This window comes from Theropithecus gelada, chromosome 10 (assembly GCF_003255815.1).
Source record: "Theropithecus gelada isolate Dixy chromosome 10, Tgel_1.0, whole genome shotgun sequence".
Taxonomy (NCBI): Eukaryota; Metazoa; Chordata; class Mammalia; order Primates; family Cercopithecidae; genus Theropithecus; species Theropithecus gelada.
Window position 1 is genome coordinate 58042976 of NC_037678.1, and position 21415 is coordinate 58064390.

General features: G+C 47.4%; 1 protein-coding gene across 5 annotated transcripts in view; it reads right to left on the minus strand.

Moving 5' to 3' along the window:
* Window positions 1-21415, minus strand: part of PKIG (cAMP-dependent protein kinase inhibitor gamma) — a 91173-nt gene that overhangs the window by 2676 nt on the left and 67082 nt on the right. For 3 of the 5 annotated variants that reach the window (XM_025399316.1, XM_025399315.1, XM_025399318.1), the window contains one exon: window positions 1814-1987. In XM_025399316.1, the coding sequence (XP_025255101.1) occupies window positions 1814-1964 (151 nt within the window). In that variant the 5' untranslated portion in view covers window positions 1965-1987. Of the gene's footprint in view, window positions 1-1813; window positions 2208-17815; window positions 18090-21415 lie in introns of those variants that run through there. The other 2 variants (XM_025399317.1, XM_025399314.1) reach the window with 2 other exon arrangements.

A 21415-nucleotide genomic window follows, 5' to 3' on the forward strand; every position in this document is an offset into this window, starting at 1 on the left:
CAGAGCTCACCAGAGCAGAGGGTGAGGATACAGAAGCCTTGAGAGAGCCCAGGGCAGAGTGCCCAGTGTGGCAGCTGGACATGCTGGTCATTCAGTTGGTCAATGAACAGCCATTGATTTGGCACCTCCATCATGTGCCAAACGCCACCAGGCACCGAGGGCACAAGACGCAGAGCCTGTCAGGAGAAGCTCAGTCTAGAGCAGGACCATTATGCTCAGTGGGCTCATGGAGGCAGCAGGGAGAAGAGGTGCCTCCCCCGTCTGGGAGGGGCACTGCAGTCAGGGAAGGCTTCTCAGCTGAGCAGTTGCCTGGGTCTCTAAGAATGAAGAGAACCCAGCCAGGCAAGGGGAGAAGCAAACAGAGGTGCAGCGTGTGAAGGCCCACAGGGGCTTCTGAGCAATCAAAGTACTTTACTACAGCTGGCGAGGGGATGAGAGTTGAGGCTGGAGAGGAGCAGGGTGAGCCCGTGGAAGTTCTGCCTGGGCCACGTGACAGAGGAGGATGAACAGATCATGGGACAGGGAAGGCTTGTGGGGTGGGGTTCCATCGACAGGGTGCCGGGGGCTCTCTCTAAAGGCGGCCAGATTCTATGTTAACTCCCTGGATGGCCCGGAGCAAGACCCCCAACCTCTCTGGGCCTCAGTTTGTCCATCTATAACATGAGAGGGCTGGGTCCATGCCCCCACAAAGTCTTCTCTGTTCTGTACTTTTAATTCACTTCTGGCCAGTGAGGGGCAAGAAGACTAGGGCTACCCAGGGAGGGGCAGGGCTGTGGCCCTCCAAGGACAGCCCACGGGGAGACAGATGCAGCCTGACGGCTGTGCTGTGAAAAGCACACACGGCCTCTGTGGCGCTGTGAGAGCAGAAGGGAAAGGCCTCAGCCGTGCAGGGGTCAAGGAAGCTTCCCAAGGAAATTCCCAGGCTGACCATGGACTTGAGCCAAGGGGTTCTCTGGGGGGATGCAGGGGGTGGGGGTGTTCCAGCCAGTACTTGGGTGGGTGGATGCTGTTTCCTTTTGTCATTCGGTCTGTGGTTCCCAAGCACCTGCTGTGTGCCAAACAGAACGCAAGGCGTCTGCCCTCCTGGCGCTCACATTTAGACCCATGAGACCTTGTCAGAGAGTGATGAGGGTCATGTGATTGGGGAAGGGTGATCTAGCAGTCAGAGAAGGCCCCTTGGAGAGGCTTGACTAGAAACAGACCAAAGGTAGATGTGGCTGGAGGGTGGCAGGGAGAGGAGTGGCATCGAGTGAGACTCGGGCAGGGTCTGGCCTACAGCAGGACTGCCCCAGAGCAATGTGACAAGCTTAGCTTCACTCAGTGAAGCCACTGGGGGATTTTTTTTTGGCAGAAGCATAATGGACAGAATGGTTTAAACGAGGTCTGCCGGCTGCTGCATAGCGCTGAACAGGAAGGGCGGAGATGGGTGTAGGGAACCCAGGGAAGCCGGCCGCTATAGTCAGCCAGGTGAGAGCTGTGAGTGGCCAAAGCCAGGTATGACTGTGGCGATAGCGAGAAGTGGAGGGACCTGGGATGTATCTTGGAAGAGAACTGACAAGACTTATGGGTGGATTAGGGGGCAGGAGGACAGGAAGAGCCCTGGATGCCCGGCCAGAAGAGTCCTTGGGGCCTGAGATTCGAACATCTTCCAACCTAGAGACTGCTGGACTCTGCCACTGCCCATGGGGCAGGGCTGATTTAAAGGCGGTTTCTTCTCTAAGAAAGTGTGGGCAGTCTAGGACTTGGAGGCCAGCCCGGGGCCTGGCAGAGAGCTTCTGACATGCAGGAGTGCTGAGGACCTGCTGGCTCTAACCTGCCCCCTCGAGTGCCAGCTCGCCCATGTCTCCAGCCAGCTTCCTCACGCTCACAGCCTCCGAGTCTCCCTGGATGTCAGGGACTGCATTCCGACGGCCTGTCCGGTCACAGGAGATGAAGTCTGAGTAGGAGGACTCGACCTCCATCATGCCTGTCGCATCGCTCCTCAGGCCTGTGGGGACAGGAGGCAAGGGGGCAGAGGTAAGTCCAGATGCATTCTGCAGAGAGGACAGCTCCAGTTCCCCAGCACTGTGGCTTCTGTCAAAATGACAGTTATTGCCTCTTATTGAAAACAAAGCAAAAAGCACAGGAAAGTACAAAGAACAAAACAAGTCACCCATAATTCCACACCCAGACAACCACCATCAACATTTTAAAGAACATGGGCTCAGAATTTTCTTTAAATAAACTTATTGACAAACATGTACACATATTTATCAATACCACATGCCAGGCACTGGTTATATACTGCAGATACCGCCATGAACAAACTGGCCATGGTCCCTGGCCTCACAGAGCTTACCATCTACCACAGGTGGCATAAAGTCACCTCATGCCTAAGTCATAGCCTTGGTGCTCAGGGCTTCAAGGGAGAATGCAGGATGCTGGAGTGATCACTAGGACCTGATCAAGGCTGGCGGTCACCAAGTGACATTTTACCTGAGAACCGAGGATGACGAGGCGTCATGTAGATGAAGAGGGAGGGGAAGAGCATTACAGAGAGGGGAACAGCACGTCTGAAGGCTCTGAGGGAGGGGGAGGCATGGGGGCTTGGAAGGACAGAAAGAGCCAGTAGGCAGGAGTATGGCGGAAGAGGGACAATGACACTGAGGACACTGCTGAGGTAGGCAGGAGCCAGACCACATCTGGAACTTGGTTCCTGAAGGGCTTTAGGCCAGGTCATGAAGGAGCAGTCATGCATTTTCAAAGATGACTCTGGTGTCTGGGCAGAGCAGTGCCGGGCAGGGGCAAGTTAGGAGGCTCCTGCAAAGTTCAGGTGCCGAGATGGTGGATGGAGGAGGGTGGCAGTGGGAAGGATTCTAGATGTAACTTGGAAATCAAACCAAGAAGTAGTGTTGGACTGAGAGGTAATTTAGGTTTTTGGTGTGAATAAGTAGGTGGACAGAAGTATGGTTTGCTGACATGTGGAAGAACAAAGGAGGAATATTTGGGGGCATAAAGTCCTATTTGGCGTATCTGGTAACTCTGAGATGCCTGTGAGCCCTCCAAGGGGAGAGGTAGTGTAAGTACATGGAACCAGGAAGCTGGAGCTCAGAAGAGAGGTGGAGTGGAGAGGAAAGATATGAAATTAGTAGTTCTTACTACACCGATAGCAGTTCACAGCCCTGGTGCTTGGTGACACAGTCTAGAGAGAGAAGAGAAGAGCGCCACATATATAAAGAAGAGCCACATACATTTAGAAATGATTTGGGACCATACCTTATGTTGTTATGTAGTCTACTCTTTGGGACGCTTTAGAACATGTCACTAAGGCTCCCTCCACATGAATTTTGTGCCAGCATACTTGCATGGGCAATGATTTACTCTAGGATGAGGCCTCCAGAAATGAACACAGAGGTACTTCCCAGTTTTCTACTGCCACACACAGCACTGGGCCTTTATGAAAGTCTCTGTGCCCATCCCTAATTATACTAGAGATATACTAGAGATATTCTAGAGATATACTGAGAGTATATCTCTAGAAGCAGAATTGCTGGGCTAAAGGGAAGGGTGAAATAATTTTTAGATTTTTGACACATTTCCCAGTTGCCTTCCCAAATGGCATAGTATTTATATTTATAATGTATTAATTTGTATTTATAATGACAAAAAATTGGCAGAAAGACTTATAAAGTCAGCATTGTTTTTATTTATATTCCCACCGGTAGTACACAAGATTGTCCATTTATGTACTCTTGGCAACAAGAAGTACTGCTACTATATTAACAAAAGGTTAATTTGCGAAGGGGATACTAGTATCCCTCATTGAGCACCTATGGTTTTCTGAAGGCAATTAAGATAGCAGTCATTGCATGGACTCTGGCTACCTCGCAGACCTGAATTAGTAAGTGGGAGGGGTGGTCTAAGCACTGGCCTGACTTTAGGAGTTCATAGTCCAGTGGGGTGGGCCCACCTAGCAAATCCTAGTTCTAGACCCACTCAGGCAAATGCCCAATGTTTTCTATAGTGTGAGGATGTTTGCTGCACCTGGTCAGTAATAGCAGCCTACAGGAAACCACCCAAATGTCCACCAGGAGGTTAGGCATTGCATGAATTATGAAGTATTTATTAAAAAGAAATGTGCCATACAGCCACTATGGAAAACGGTATGGAGGGTTCCTGAGAAAATTAAAAACAGTACCATATGACCGAACAATCCCACTACTAGGTATACAACCAAAGAACTGACATTAGTATATCAAGAAGACATCTGACCTCCTATATTTACTGCAGCACTATTTATAATAGCCAAGATATGGAATCAACCCAAATGTCCAACATGATTGAATGGATACAGAAAATGTATATATACACAAAGGAATACTATTCAGCCATTAAAAAAAAATGAAATCTTGTTATTTGGGACAACATGGATAAACCTGGAGGACATAATGTGAAGTGAAATAAGCCAGACACAGAGAGACAAATACTGCATGATTTTACGCATACGTGGAATCTTAAAAAACAAAAGTTGATATTGGCTGGGCGCAGTGGCTCACGCCTGTAATCCCAGCACTTTGGGAGGCCAAGGCAGGTGGATCACGAGGTCAGGATATCGAGACCATCCTGGGCTAACACAGTGAAACCCCATCTCTACTAAAAATACAAAAAAAAAAAAAAAAAAAAAAATTAACTGGGCGTGGTGGCAGGCGCCTGTAGTCCCAGCGACTTCGGAGGCTGAGGCAGGAGAATGGCGAACCCGGGAGGCAGAACTTGCAGTGAGCCGAGATCGCGCCACTGCACTTTAGCCTGGGCGACAGAGCAAAACTGTCAAAAACAAAACAAAACAAAAAAAGTCGATATCATAGGAGAGAACAGAACAATGATTACCAGAGACTAGGGAGGGGAAAGGAGAGGAAAGGATGGAAAGCTGGTCAATGGGTACATAGTTACACTTAGATAGGAGCAGTAAGTTCCTATTCTGATGCACAGTAAGGTGATGGTTAACAATAAGGCATTCTAGGCCAGGTGTCGTGGCTCATGCCTATAATCCCAGCACTTTGGTAGGCCGAGGCAGGTAGATTACCTGAGGTCAGGAGTTTGAGACTAGCCTGGCCAACATGGTGAAACCTCACCTCTACTAAAAATACAAAATTAGCCGGATGTGGTGGCACACGCCTGTAGTCCCAGTTACTCTGGAGGCTGAGACAGGAGAATCGCTTGAACCCATGAGGCAGAGATTGCCGTGAGCTGAGATCACGCCACTGCACTCCACGCTGGGCAAGACAGAGCGAGACTCCGTCTCAAAAAAAAAAAAAAGGCATTCTATATTACAAAAGAACTAGAGAGACTTTTGAATATTCTCATCAGAAATAAATAAATGCATGAGATGATGGATATGCTAACTGCCCTGATTTGATTATTATACAACATATATGTATCAAAACATCAAGTTGTACCCCACAAATATATACAATGACATGTCAGTAAAAAAAAATAATAATAATAATAAAGTAAGAAATGTGCTAGATGGGCCTGTACTGACACAGGACAACATCTGAGATAAACTGGCAACTGAAAAACAGAGGTTGCAAAACAACACGTAAAATAAAACCCAGTTCCTGTGGGGAAAGATAGCAGACATATGGAAAAAAAATCTGAAAAAACATGTATCAACCCTGTCAACTGTGGTTCTTTGTGAGTAAGGGGAACTTTCGTTTTCTAAGTCTATATTTTTTCAATGGTTGAAGTTTTCATAAACCCAAATCATTGTGCAATGCTTTTCGAAGGTAGCTGACACTGGCAGAAGTGCCCAGAAGGCACCCAGGGTGGGACTGAGCCAGTAAGTGCTGCAGGGGTGCGGGTGCGTGTGTGTGTGTGTGTGTGTGTGAGAGAGAGAGAGAGAGAAAGAGAGAGAGGATCACTATGGAGGGCTGGGCCCACATCCCCCACAACACCTAGCTCAGAAGAAACACTTAGCTAAAGAATGAATTCGGGGCCCTCAAAGATCAGACAGGTGAGACAGGGAGGTGGGAGGTGTCCTATGGTAGAAAAAGCAAAGAATGAGACGCGTGACCTTAAACCCAAGCTTTGCCACCTAACCCTGGGCAAGATCCTGCCTTTCTTCCGGCCTTCGTTTCCCCTGTGTAAAATAGAGGAGGGCCAGGACACTGTCCACAGCAATTCCCCCCGGCTGCAGCAGATGGCGCGCCCTGCCTATCTTCCTAGCAGCCTTGCGCGCTGCCCTAGTCACGTTCTGGCTCCTCCTTGGCTAACAGAATTCCCGGAAGTTCCAGAGGTGGCTCCTTCTGCAGGTCACGAAGGTTCACTCCTGCCCTCTCCCTCGGGGGAAACCGCTCAGTGCTTAAGGACAGGGAAATGGCTTATGATAACAGTAACAACAGAGGATAAAAATGATGCCGAAAATTCCTACAATAACGAAAGGTACCATGGCCCAGGTGCCTGTGTTTTCACACACATCACGCACGCAGTGGCCACAGCTGCCTTCTTGAGGTGAGTGAGGCCGGTATAAGCCACAGCTCAGAAGGGCCTCATTCCCACCTGAAACCTGCTGCTGTGGAAAGGGACAAACGCCGAGCAGGCCACACTGGCTCCCGGAGCCTCCGAGTCCTCAGCTCTTCCTCAGTGAGAATGTCAGCTCCACGGGAACAGGAATTTGGTCTGGATTTTTCCCATGTCCAGCTGAAACCTAATCCTGGCAGCTGAGCCAACAGGCTCTGGCTGCTCCATTTCCTGATTCTCATCTAGCACCTGGTAAAGAGCAGGCGCTCCATGCACACTCGCTGGATTTCACTCTCTGAAAGAGAGGGAGTTTGTACCTATCCCTCTTCTCCCCCGCTGTTCCCCTCCTCTGTGGGGAGGAGCAGCAGTTCCTTCTTGGACTGTTGAGAAGGGCCTCCGTGCACCGTGAAGTGCTGTGCAGGTGTTCTCGTACTAGGACCTGACACCATGGGATGGAGTTACAGGCTCCATCTGAAAGGCCAGCTTTGTGCTGGAACGTCTCCTGGGGCTTTGATCTCACAATGCCATCTGATGTTACAAGCTGCCCAGTGCAGGACACTGGGCCTCAGGACATGGAGACAGCAAATGCCACACTCAAAGACCAATCCTAGAAAACATCAACTAGGCCAACATGCTCTGGCTACTGTATACCCTCAGGGAGCAGCAACTCCAAAGATGGCTCTGGAGAGCTCTCCAACCCAAAGCACAAACACATAATTTAATTTTTCTCCCACATTTATATTCGTCACTCACCCTCTCATCTTTAAAGACAACAGCAAATGGGGAAATAAAGCATCCTCAGAGTTGGAAATCATGTCAGAAAAGGGTCATTCTCAAACCCTGTTAGAGTGTAAACTTCCAAGACCTCCTTGGGCAGTGACTTGACAGCGTGTATCCAGAAACCTCAACTTTTTACATATCTTTGAGCTACTAAATCAGTTTATAATAATCTATTCTAAGAAAATAATCCAAGATCTACATGAAGATAAATGTACACAAATGTTCATCATAGTATTATTATTATTATTTTTTTTGAGGCAGGGTCTCGCTGTGTCACGCAGACTGGAGTGCAGTGGTACAATCATGGCTCACTGCAGCCTCAACTTCCTAGGCTCAAGCGATCCTGTTGCCTCAGCCTCCTGAGTAGCTGGGACTATACCACGCCTGGCTCATTTTTTTTCAGAGATGGGAATCTCATTATGTTAACCAAGGTGGTCTCAAACTCGTGGTCTCAAACTCCTGGGCTCAAGTTATCCTCCTGCCTCGGACTTCCAAAATGTTGGGATTACAGGACTGAGCCACTGTGCCCGGCCCACAGTATTATTTATAATAGCAGGAAACTAAAGACACCAAAATGAGTTCCTAAATGGATGTGTCAAATGTCCTAAACGGACAATGGAGAATTATTAATATATACATACTTAACTAATTTATATCTAAATGAAATACCATTCAGGCATTAAAATGATGTTTGTGAATATTTTTTAAAGACATGGCAAAATGTTCACATATAGTTAAATGAAAAAGAATATCAGTGATATAATTACATACGTTAATATTTTTGTAAGTGATTTTAAAATCCATTATATTTCCTTTTTTATAGTGAACACATTCACTTAGTCTTAAAATTACTTAATTTTAGATTATGTGTAAATGTGGTCTAAAACTCAAAAGGTCCAAAAGGACAGAGATAAGACCTTAATCTCCCTCCCATCTGATCCAGACACCCTCCCCAAGGCAAGCACGTTTTGGTGTCCTTCCAGACAAAATCTATGCAATATACATGTTCCCTCTTTTTCTCCTTCCCTTCTTTTTTCCTTTATTTAAAACAAAATTTTATTTTCCATCTTGCATTTTTTTCATTTAAAAATGTGTCTTGACTTTGGGAGGCCGAGGTGAGTGGATCGCTTGAGGTCAGGAGTTCAAGACCAGCCTGGCCAACATGGTGAAACCCCATCTCTACTAAAAATACAAAAATGAGCTGGGTGTGGTGGTGCACACCTGTAGTCCCAGCTACTCAGGAGGCTGAGGCAGGAGAATTACTTGAACCCAGGCGGCAGAGGCTGCAGTGAGCTGCGACTGTGCCACTGCACTCCAGCCTGGGTGACACAGTGAGACTCTATTTAAAAAAAAATTATATATATATACACATACACATACACATACACATACACACACACACACACACACACACACACCCCCTTGGAAACAACTGTAGATCACTCTGAAGCCACTGCAGCACTGATTACATCAACACACTGAAAACAAACCCAAAGTAATAACTAAATTGTTCCTTTTATTGTCCGCATGATACTCTGTTGTCTCACTGTTGTAGACTGATTTAATTACCTCCCTATTGATGGACCTGAGGGTTGTTTCCATAAAAGTGGAATTGCCACCTCAAAGGATCTGTGACTTTTTTATTATAATAGGTACTGCCAAATTCTCCCCACAGAAGTTAGTTCCTATCTCTCAGTCCGTTTTGTGCTGCTACAACAAAATATCTGAGCCTCAGTACTTTCTTTTTTTTTTTTTGAGACGGAGTCTCGCTCTGTTGCCCAGGCTGGAGTGCAGTGGCGCGATCTCTGCTCACTGCAAGCTCTGCCTCCTAGGTTCACGCCATTCTCCTGCCTCAGCCTCCCGAGTAGCTGGGACTACAGGCGCCCGCCACCACGCCCGGCTAATTTTTTGTATTTTTAGTAGAGACAGGGTTTCACTGTGTTAGCCAGGATGGTCTCGATCTCCTGATCTCGTGATCCACCCACCTCGGCCTCCCAAAGTGCTGGGATTACAGGCGTGAGCCACCGCGCCCGGCCAAGTCTCAGTAATTTCTAAAGAACAGAAATTTATTTCACACAGTTCTGGAAGCTGGGAAGTCCAAGATCAAGGCGCCAGCCTGTGGTGAGGCCTGCTCTCTGCTTCCAAGAAGGCACCTTAAACACTGTGTTCTCACAGGGCAACTGGCAGAAAGGCAAAAAGGGGCAAACTCACTCCCTCAAGCCCATTTATTTGTTATTTATTTATTCGATGGAGTCACATTCTGATGCCCATGCTAGAATGCAGTGGCATGGTCACTACAACCTCCTCCTCCTGGATTCAAGGGATTCTCCTGCCTCAGCCTCCCAAATAGCTGGGATTACAGGTGTGCACCACCACACCCAGCTAATTTTTGTATTTTTAGGAGAGATGAGGTTTCATCATGTCGGCCAGGCTGGTCTTGAACTCCTGACTTCGGGTGATCCGGCGGCCTCAGCCTCCCAAAGTGCCGGGATTACAAGCATGAGCCACCGTGCCTGGCCTCAAGCCCTTTTATAAAAGGTGCCTAATCCCATTCACAAGGAAGGAGACCACATGACCTCATCACCTCTTAAAGGCCCTACCTCTTAATACTATCACATTGGTATTTTGGAGGGAACACATTCAAACCATAGCAATTCCCAGTAGGTATATCAGATGAGCACTTTGCTTCACCACAGTCTTCTTAATGCTGTTTTGTTCCTAATCTAAAAAGTGGTTTTAAAACCAGTGCCTGATTGTTTTAGTTCCTACTGCTCCTAGGAGTGAACCTGAGCATCTTCCCATATGCATCTCCTTTTCTGTTTACTGTTTCTTCAAATCCTTTTGCCCATTTCTAATGGATTTTAGGTTTTTTTCTTATTGATTTGTAGGAGTTCTTAATATATTAAGGCAATTAGTCTTTTGTCTAATTAGGAGCTACTAGTATTTTTTACTTGTCATTTGTACTTTGACTTTATTTTCGGCACTTCTCCCTACACACATATTTTTTATATTCGTTAGTAAAATTGATATTTATTTTATGGTTTCTGGGCTTTGGAACATAATTAGAAATGTCTTCCCCACTCTAAGATTAGTAAAGAAATCCCTTGTTTATTTTTGGTACTTTGTTTTTTGAGACAGGGTCTGGAGTCACCCAGGCTGGAATGCAGTGGTGCCAGCTTAGCTCACAGCAACCTTGAACTCCTGGGCTCAAGGGATCCTCCTAGCTTAGCTTCCTGAGTAGCTGGGACGGGACTACAGGTGCATGCTAAAGTGCCCAGCCAATTCCTTTTTTTTGTTTTTCTTTTTAAGAGATGGGGTCTCACTATGTTGCCCAGGCTGGTTCTGAACTCCTGGGCTCAAGTGATATTCCTGCCTGAGCCTCCCAAACTACTGGGATTACAGGTGTGAGCCACCACGCCTGGCCTCTAGTACTTTTATGGCTTCCCTTTTCATATTTAAATCTTTGATTGATCTAGAATTTATCTGTAATAAGGTATGAGTTAGAGAGCCACCTTAATTTTTTCTACCTATCTCAAATCATTTGTGGAGTAATCCATCATTTCCTCATTGATGTGAAAAGCTACCATTGTTACATACAAAACTGTCTATTGGGGTCTGTTTCTGAATCTTTTAATCTCTCCAGCTGATGTGTCTACTCATGTACTAGTATCATGTTTTCTATTACATTAGCTTTAAATTAAAAAAATAACTGTAGAATGGTTGCCTTCTCATAGATAGCTCAAATCTTTTTTGACTTTAGATTTTTTTCTCTGGCTGTTTTTGCTGGTCTATGTTTTCTAATGAACTAAAGATTCATTTAACTTGTCCCCCAATTTCTCTTGTATTTATCAGGACTGCACTAAATATATACAGTAATATCTGGTACCTGAATGTAGACAGAAATCACATTTTTATGATACTGAGTCTTCTTTCTTTCACAGTTCCTCTCCCACGAGGTCAGGCACTCAGATTTCCCTTTTGCTCCTCTGTGTACTCCAAAGGGCTGGCCCAGAGCCTGGCATATGCTGGTGCTTGACTCTTACTTGCAGAATGAATGATGAATTATTGCATGAGTTCTACTTCTGATGTGCAAGGTAAGTGCCTTCCACACATTCTCTCATGTAACCCTAAACACAATGAGTAGGCACTATTCTAATCCTCATCTTAGAAATGAGGAAACTGAGGCTCAGGCAGTAAAGCAACTGCCTTCAACTTCTTAGAATGCTCTTATACAGTCTCCTAGTCCAACACCTTGACTACTTGTATACTCCCTTAGTTCCATCCTTTACCGTCTTCTAATGTTTCTCTAATTGTTCCACACATCTCATTCTCTCTCATGACATTATCTTCCATTCATTTCAATGTCGATCCTCTCACTGCTGAGCTGCAGACATCTAGATGAATCCTCCCGGAGGATATCAACAAAATTATGCTCTCCCTCCTCCAGGACTCTCTCTCATTCATTCTCTTAGTCAGGAGCCACCTCCACAATCAATTATGCAAGTCAAAAACCTATTACCCGTAACACATGCCTGACTTCTTCCTCTCTTTAAGAAGGCATCCTGCACCTTAAAGCTCAATTACCCAGGTTCAATTATTTTCTCTCTTCAGGTCCATCCTCCCATTTTCTCCACGCAGTAATCATGGCCTCAGTTAGGCTTCATCATCTCTATCCACTCGATTACAACCTTCCCCAACTGGTTCTTCTGTCCCCAGTCTTCTCACTTATTCCTCATCCCCCACCCCCAATTCATCCTCAAGCCCTCTGTCCTCTACTTCAAGAGGGACATTCCCCAACATCAGCTGGCTCATCCTCATGCTCAGCTCAGGAACCTTCAATGATTAAAAAGAAGCATTTAGATCCATTTATGTATACTGGCATGGAAGGATGTTCTCAATATATGATTGCTAATATGCCCTAACACATGGGTCTACAGTCTTCTCTCCTGATTTCTGAGTCTTCACTTCCAACAGTCCATGACCTATCTCCAGCAGGGAGACAGCTTTGATTCATTCAGGACCATCACAGGGCAAATACCTTTTCAATTAATGAAAAGTTGTTGTAGAATCTAACCGAAAGACATCCCAGAGCTCATCTAGACAAGCCTCTCATCAACAGCTGCAGAAACGGAGGCTCAGAAAGGGCAAGGGACTTGCCTAGGGTTCTTGATCTAGCGGTCTTAACTCCTGGTCCAGAGCTCTTCTCCCCACATCACACGGCCCCCTTGGGAGTCCCTGATGACATTACAAATCTCTGAGGGGAATGGGTGGCAGGGCAGAGGGCATCTAGGGTGCTCGTCCAGCCCAGCTTTGCTGTTGACCAGCTGTGAGGCCGTGCACAAGTCCCCTCACCTCAGCAAAGTGGGGCTAACAGTCACACCCTGCAGTGCAGGGGGCTGTTATGAAGATTCAATAATATGGTGATGCAAAAAGTGTAGTAAGTGACGGGGAATGTAAGCGGAATTCAATTAATAAATGATTAGGATGGTTCATTTGGAGGCTGAGTTAGTAAAACCTGCCTTTGGATGTTTCATTCAGCTCCTTTATTTTTACTCTGTTTAATGGTGCTACAGAAGATTAAAACTTCCTTCTCTGGTGCTTTATGGTGTTGCGTGGTAAGAATATAAATTCCCCAGAAGTGGTGACCCTGACTGGTGTGATTACTGTTATATGTCCAGAAGGCCCTGCACATACTTGAAGCTCAATGAATAGTTGATGAACGAGTTAATAATAGAAGATGTTCTAGATTACAGGGAAAGAAGAGCAAAGAATGTGCGGCCCTGCATCATAACAGTGGCTGAAGATCTCGTTCAATACCCGTGCAGTAGGGTGACCCCTGAAGAGTCCCCTTCTCTCTCTCAGCTTCCTTTCCCACCATCTAAATAACAAAATTTGAAATATGATCTCCAAGTCTTTTTTTTTTTTTTTTTTGAGACGGAGTTTCGCTCTGTCGCCCAGGCTGGAGTGCTGTGGCCGGATCTCAGCTCACTGCAAGCTCCGCCTCCCGGGTTCACGCCATTCTCCTGCCTCAGCCTCCGGAGTAGCTGGGACTACAGGCGCCCGCCACCTCGCCCGGCTAGTTTATTTTGTATTTTTTAGTAGAGACGGGGTTTCACCGTGTTAGCCAGGATGGTCTCGATCTCCCGACCTCGTGATCCGCCCGTCTCGGCCTCCCAAAGTGCTGGGATTACAAGCTTGAGCCACCGCGCCCGGCCGATCTCCAAGTCTTCCAGGCTTTTTTTTTTTTTTTTTGAGATGGGGTCTTACTCTGTCGCCCAGGTTGGAGTGCAGTGGCATGATCTCCGCTTACTGCAATCTCCGCCTCCCTGGTTCAAGTGCTTCTCCTGCCTCAGCCTCCCAAGCAGCTGGGATTACAAGCATGCACCACCACACCCAGCTAATTTTCTTTCTTTTTTTTTTTTTTTTGAGACAGAGTCTCGCTTAGTCGCCCAGGCTGGAGTGCAGTGGCGCGATCTCGGCTCGCTGCAAGCTCCGCCTCCTGGGTTCACGCCATTCTCCTGCCTCAGCCTCCCGAGTAGCTGGGACTACAGGCGCCCGCCACCTCGCCCGGCTAATTTTTTGCATTTTTAGTAGAGACGGGGTTTCACCATGTTAGCCAGGATGGTCTCGATCTCCTGACCTCGTGATCCGCCCGCCTCGGCCTCCCAAAGTGCTGGGATTACAGGCGTGAGCCACCGTGCCCGGCCCCGGCTAATTTTCTTTTTGTATTTTTAATAGAGATGGGGTTTCACCATGTTGGCCAGGTTAATCTTGAACTCCTGACCTCAAGTGATCCACCTGCCTCGGCCTCCCAAAGTGTTGAGATTATAGGCATGAGTCATTGCATCTGGTCTCTAAGTCTTCCAGTCTTGATATTTCATTTATTCATTCAATGTACTGAGCAACTTCTATATGCCAGGCACTGTGCCAGGCACAGGGTATATACTGGAAACTAAAAAAGATATTTACAATGTGTAAAGAGAAAAAGGCACTGAACAAGTCAATGGATCTATCATCACAGATTATGATATGAGCTATGGGAGAAGAGGACAGGGTTCTCTGCATGTGGATCATTCAGTTAACGGCTGCATGATCAGGAAAGGCCTCTCTGAGGAGGTGGTTTTTGCTGAAATCTACAGAAAAGTTGGATAGTGACCCAGAAAGCCAACAGGCAATTTGAGTCTAAAAACAATCTAGAATCTCTTAGCTCAGCCTGAGCCCTACGGGGTGCTAAAGAACGAAGCTCTTTCTTTTCCTCATCCTCAGGAGGTTTTGGTGTCTTATGGGATCTGGATGATTGCCAGACATGTGACTGACCTTGAATGCCCAGGACAAAGGGTGAAGCCCTTATACTCTGTCCCCAGACCTTTTGGGGCCCTGGGGTCAGAGGTTATGGTGCTTGCAGGTGCCTGCTCTGGGCATTTCCCCACAGGAAGCCACTTCTCCAGTGGGTTTGTAATACTTCCCCCAGCTTTGTAAACTGAAGAGGCCCCAGTATCTGCCAAGAGCTACATGATCTGTTCCAAGTCTGCAGCTATTAGTCCTCATTGCTCAGGCAGATTCCATTACAAGCTTCAAATTGTTTTCCAAATATACTAGAAAGGTCATTTCCTGTTTTGCTTTTTTTTTTCTTTTTCAAAAATTCAGTATTTGCAGAAAACACACAAAAAGCAAACAGACTTTTGCAGAAGACATGAAGCACAGAAGTGGGACTTGGTCTCATGGGAGAAGTTTTATCAGGGGTGGGCAAAATGTTCTCTAAGGCTTCTCTGAGGGACGAAAGGGCCGTGGAAACAGAAATGCCAGGGCCTATTGAACAGGCATTCATCAAATTCCAAGGGTAGCGGCTTCTCTCTGTGATGGAAAGCCAGAAAAGAGAGGCACTGAGGCCAACAGAAAACTCAGGGCCCCAAAATGAGAACATTCCACGAACCTGGGAAAAGGGAGGGCTGCTGGTTCTAGCCATGTGTGGCCTGCCCGGGACCGGCTGCAAAGCCCTACCCAGCGCCTTAGGGGCACATCCAGTACAAGGTCACCAGAGAGGAGCCTGATGCCTGCCTGGGCAGTGCCTGCTGCCATTCAAAGAGTGGCCCTGGGTGAGGCTTTGTTTGGAGGCAGAGAGGCCGGGCCTTGGTCTCTGCACCTGCCAGGCCTAGACCCAAGCAGGCCTGGATGCAGGCAGTGATAGGGAGGGAAGGGCAGGGTGCTGGGGTCAGACAAGGTCCTGAGTGACTTCTATGCTGCCTATCCCCAGGGACACCTTTCTGTCCTCCTCTTCCAACTCATTTCTTCTCGGACCACTCTCCTCATGGGACTTCCAGACACCACACCCTTTGGGCCTCCCTCCAACCACTCCGCACAGGCACCTGCTACTGCCGGTACCTTTGTGTTAGGATGCCAGTCTCTTCTGTTTTCTCCCTAGGGGCTCTTATCCTTTCCCTGAAATAATCTACGTTGGTGACCCTCAAAGAGCCCCAACCCTCTCTTAAAAGTCTAGATTTGTGACAGCCTATTGAGCATGTTATTTGGCTATCCCACCAGCACTGCAAGCTTCAGACGGCAAGTTACCAGCCTGCTCGCCCTGGCCTTCCCAGCTGAGCAAGAGCACCACCATCTGCCCAGCTGGAAACCCGCAGCCACCCCTGACCTCCCGTCTTCTTCACCATCCATTGACAATTCTTTACCAAGTCCTGTCATTTCTTTTTTATGTTTTTGTAGAGACAGGGTCTCACAATGCTGCCCAGCCTAGTCTTAAATTCCTGGCCTCAAGCAATCCTCCCACCTTGGCCTCCCAAAGAGCTGGGATTACAGGCATGAGCAACAGTGCCCAGCCTAGTCCTTTTGTTTCTACCTGCAAAACAGAGCTTGAATCTGCTGACCTCGCTCCTCCACACGCACCACCCAGGCTCCAGGATGTCTCACCAGGACTCTCAGCAGAGACCCCGACCAGAGTCAGAGTCCTGTGTCTCTCTCATCCCTAGCCCAGGGTCTGCGTTCTATATGGCAGGCAGGGTAACGTTCTCAAAATGGAAATTGGGTCATTGGAATTTCCCTGCTTTGTTCAATCTCTGATGCTTTTCTATTTCACATCTAGTGAAATCCACACTCCTGATGCCAGCCCCTGAAGTCCTACAAGGATCTAGCCCTGCCTGCCTCTGCAGATGAGCCTTTGTCTCATTTCTGCTCTCTTCTTGGTCCATTTTGCTCTGGTCACACTGGGCCTCTCTTTAAATCCTCAAACCTCATTTAATTCCTGACCTCAAAGCCTTTACTAGACTATTTCCTCTGTGTACAACACTCTCTGTAACCCCGCTCCCTATAGAGCCTCCTAAGTGGATAAGTGGATTCCTGGCCTTGGTTTTCCAAATGTTCTTGCTCTAGGACCTGACATGGGCTCCTGTAGGGCACAAAGCCTCCTGAGTTCCTCCGCCCCCAACTACTGCATGTCAGGAAAGCCCTGGCAGAGCTGCCCGGAGGCTAATGCGGTGTGGTGGACGCCACAAGGATTTCAGAATCTCAGCTGTTGTCCCTATAGCAGCACATGGTGCTGGGCACCTCACTTGACTGCAGACACCCCTTCTATAAAATTGGAGGGCTTACACCTGCCTTAAAAAGTGGCTGCGGGGATTAATTGGAGCCAACAGTTATATTCTTTTTTTTTTTTTTTTTTTATTTTTTTTTTGAGATGGAGTCTTGCTCTGTCACTAGGCTGGAGTGGAGTGGCACAATCTTGGTTCACTGCAACCTCTGCCTCCCTCAAGCGATTCTCCTGCCTCAGCCTCCCAAGTAGCTGGGACTACAGGCGTGCACCACCACGTCCAGCTAATTTTTGTATTTTCAGTAGAGGTGGGGTTTCACCATGTTGGCCAGGATGGTCTCGATCTCTTGACCTCGTGATCCGCCCGCCTCAGCCTCCTAAAGTGCTGGGACTACAGGCTTGAGCCACGGTGCCCGGCCTGTTATACACTTCTTTCTTACTGCATGCCAGACTGTGCTAAGCATCTTACAAGCATTTAATTTTATAGTAACTCTATGACATAGAACATATAATTATCCTGTAGTACAAAAGAGGCAGCTGAAACTCAGCAAGGTTAAGGGGCTTGCCCAAGGCCATATACCCAAGGAGTGTGGAGCCAGATGGTGCCTGTGCTATTAGGCTATAAAGCAGGGGAGTGAATTAGTATCATGCCTGGCATGTAGTATGGGTTTACTGAAAAGTACCCATTCCCTTTTCCGACCTTCTTTTTCCCCTGTCCCCAGCTTCATAACAAGGCATTTCTGAAGGAAGAGGAAGAAAGTAAGCAAGTCCCTGGAAAACGTTCTACAAGGCTGTCTAAAACATACACCGAGATGGTTTTACCCATGCTTATGCAACCTCCTGTTTTGGATATTCAGCTGGATACAAACCTTCAGAATCTTTTCAGTGATGCTGGGTTGATTCTCTTGATTCTACCACCACATTCTACTCTTTGGTATTTAACTTCACAGCAACAGTAAAAATAATTATTTTGGGGCATGAATTTTTTAAAACGCTTACCTCCTCAGCAGCTACATCCTCCTGGCAGGGTGGTGTTACTAGTTCATGTAGGGCCAGGGCTAGGGACTGGAATTGTGACACAAACTCTCTTCAACCCATGAAAGTCTGTGCTTCCAGGAGGTCTCTGGAAAGCTGAAGAACAGTCCAGCTGCATCACTGCTTGGTGGCCGGGCATGCTGGGTCCTCCCCAGGCCTCCTGCTGTGTCTGTATTATCAAACTTGCTGAGGCTCAGCTACACAGCAAGGTTCCCAGAGAGTGGCAGTCTCTATCTTACTGTGAGGGGACAGGAAGGAAGGGAAAGTGAGATCACTTCCTGGCAGCCCTGCCTAAGGCCTAGGGGCTGGGCCACACTCCAGGTCTGCCCATGCCAGGCTGGGCACCTCTGGACAAGGCTCTTCCCCTCAAACCTCAGGAGTCTCAAGTGTGGAATGAAGGGGGAAACTGGGTATCTCTGTGGTGGTTCTGAAACAGGTCTGCAAATTATCTGACGTTCCTCTTCTCAGGAGGTAGAGTTTAATTTCAATTTCCCCAAATGAGCTGGCCTTAGTGACCTCTAACAAATAGAATGCAACAAAAATGATTTTGTGTCACCTCCAAGATGAGGCTATAAAGGGTTACATAGCTTTCACCTGGCTCTCTCTGGGGACACCTGCCTCTAGAGCTTTGAGCTGCATATGGGAAATCTCAGGTGGCCATGCCGTGAGGAAGCCCAAACAGGCTTATGAAGTAACCACAGGGCAGAGGTCCTGAGACGGCTTGGAAAGAGCAGCAGCCGGCCAGCATCCAGTGGTGCCAGCCCCAAGCTGCTCCAGTTCCAGTCACCATCTAACTGCAACTGCATAAAAGATCGAAGCCAGAACTGCCCAGCCAAGCTGTTCCCAAATTCCTGACCCACAGGAACCATGAGATATAAGAAACTATTGCTGCTGTTTTAAACCATTGAGTAACAGGGGTGATGGATTACTCAGGAGTGGATAACCGAAGCAATCTCTAACATTACTTCTAGCTCGGGGGTAAGGGAGGTAAGAGACTTCTAGCTCTGCAGGAAGGGCAGGAAAGCAAGGAAGTCCTTGGAAAACTGCCCATCCCTTTACAGGAGGATGGAGACTGCCACTCTCTGAGAACCGTGCTGTGTATCTGAGCCTGGGCAAGTTTAGATCATACATCCACAGCAGGAGGCCCGGGGAGGACCCAGCATGCCCGGCCACCAAGCAGTGATGCAGCTGGACTGTTCTGCTGCTTTCCAGAGACCTCCGTGGAAGCACAGACTTTCATGGGTTGAAGAGAGTTTGTGTCAATCTAGTTCCTCTAGAATTCTATAAAATGCATCTCCAAAATACACTGTGGAGAATGAAAAGAAGCAAGAGATTATCTCTATAGTATTCATCCATTCCTTCAGAAAAATTTTACTGATCCCTCAGTGTATACTGGGCTTGGGACTAGATGCCACAGATACAAAAAGAGTAAGATACCATTGTACACGTGAGGGAAGTCCATGGTCTAGCTAGGGAGCTCAGTTCATAAACCCGCAATTTTTAACTAGTGGTAGTAAGGGGGCACAAATCACAATTACCAGAATCACTAGAGGACAGTTTCTAATAGTAATTCTAATAAAGCCAGGTGGGGGGACCTGGTGGGGGATTATTATTATTCTAATAATGCTGGGTGGGGGGACCGAGGGTGTGCTCTCTAGCTAATGATCACTGTCCTCATCAGCTGCTGTTACTGATGGTTGGGTATCACAGTCCACACACATGATGAGAGAGAGGAGTTTAGAAACCACTTCTGTTTACACATCTAAGTATGCCAGGCAGAGGGCACAGCATGCAAGAGGCAAGGGGAGCCTGCTGACCAGAAAGACCAGTAGAGACTGTGGGGCTGGGGAGCGGTGAGAGGGAGAGGAGGTGAGTGGAATTACAGTCACTGGGGCCTTTCAGGGTCTTGAGGGCCAAGAGCAGACTTTGAATTTTGTTCTGACTTTGATTTTACCCTTAATATGTGAATGCTTCCCTTCCATGCCAATATTCAGAGGCTTCTCACTAGTGGAGGGTGAGTGAAGCCCTTCAGACAGTGAGGGAGTCTCTTCACACACTGCTCAGACACTGCACTGTGTGTCCATGGCCACTGCCAGCAGTGGCTGGGGCCCTGCTGCCTCCGGCTGCAGGAAGGTTGTCCTTCCATCCTTCCTGCCTCCTGACAGAAGTAGGGTTCTGAACCCAGAACTCGCTACATAGGTAAATACTGGTTGAACAACAGCCTCCCTTGGAACCTGGAAGAGCAACATGTTTGCAAGCCAGGGACCATCACTACTTGAGCAGACTGTAGATGTCATCCGTACCTCTGGCCCACATTATCATAGTTTACACAAGGTTCCTAAGCCCTTGGTTGTTCAGTATTCCAGGCCTCGACCCCACACCTCCAGATACTGAGTCTTCATGGGACTGCCAGCCCCCTGTGAACAGTCCTGTGTAACTCCTGATGGCCCATGGCATAGGCCCCTTAGCCTAAGTCCCCCTTCCTCTTCCCTGACCCACTAGAAGAGATGAAGTTTCCTTGTCTGCCACCTGCAGCACCTTGACTTCTTCCTAATAATAACCACAGTCGAAATTCATTCAACAGTCATTCAACAAATACACACAGAAATGTCCCGTGAGCCAGGCATGATGCTGATACATTTGCTCATTATCTGCCGTTCCAACTGATTCCAAGAGGGTAGGTACCCTGCCTTTCTTGTTTGTCACTGTATCTTCGAAATACAGCACAGCTCCTGACATACAGATTTTAATCACTCAGTGACTAAATAACCACCTGAGTCCTGGCTCCTGACCAAATAAATAATAACAATGATAAGAGTAAAACAAAACAAAAATGTATTTAAAATTAATTTATTTAAAATTTAATAAAAAAATAGCTACCACTTATGGGGTGAATACACTATGTTCAAACATGCTGGCATGTCTGGGGTGCTGAGCGTGCATTTTCATGGTTATACTTGGGGCATCCCACAGCATGGTTGTACTTTTACAGCATAAAAAATACTTGGGGCGCTGGATGTGGTGGCTCACGCCTGTAATCCCAGCACTTTGGCAGGCTGAGGCGGGCGGATCATGAGGTCAGGCGTTCGAGACCAGCTTGACCAACATGATGAAACCCCATCTCTACTAAAAATACAAAAATTAGCTGGGCGTGGTGGTGCACACCTGTAATCCCTGTTACTCAGGAGGCTGAGGCAGAAGAATTGCTTGAACCCGGGAGGTAGAGGTTGCAGTGAGCCGAGATCACGCCACTGTACCCCAGCCTGGGCAACAGAGCGAAACTCCATCTCAATTAAAAAAAAAAAAAAAAAAAAAGTACTTGGGGCATCCCAAAGGACAGCTGTACATTTACAGTTATAATTGTGAACGTCAGCAATATTTGATACTGTATCCCAGTTCATGCCTAAGCAGAAACACTAGAGGCCTGGTGTGCTCTCAAGATGCTGGCATCCGAGAGGCTGGTGGCCAAGGGAGCACAGTGGCCCACAACACTTTGGGTTCTCTCTAGACCAGTGTTCTTAAACTTTAAGGGTCACAGACACATTTGAGAGTTTGAGGGAAGCT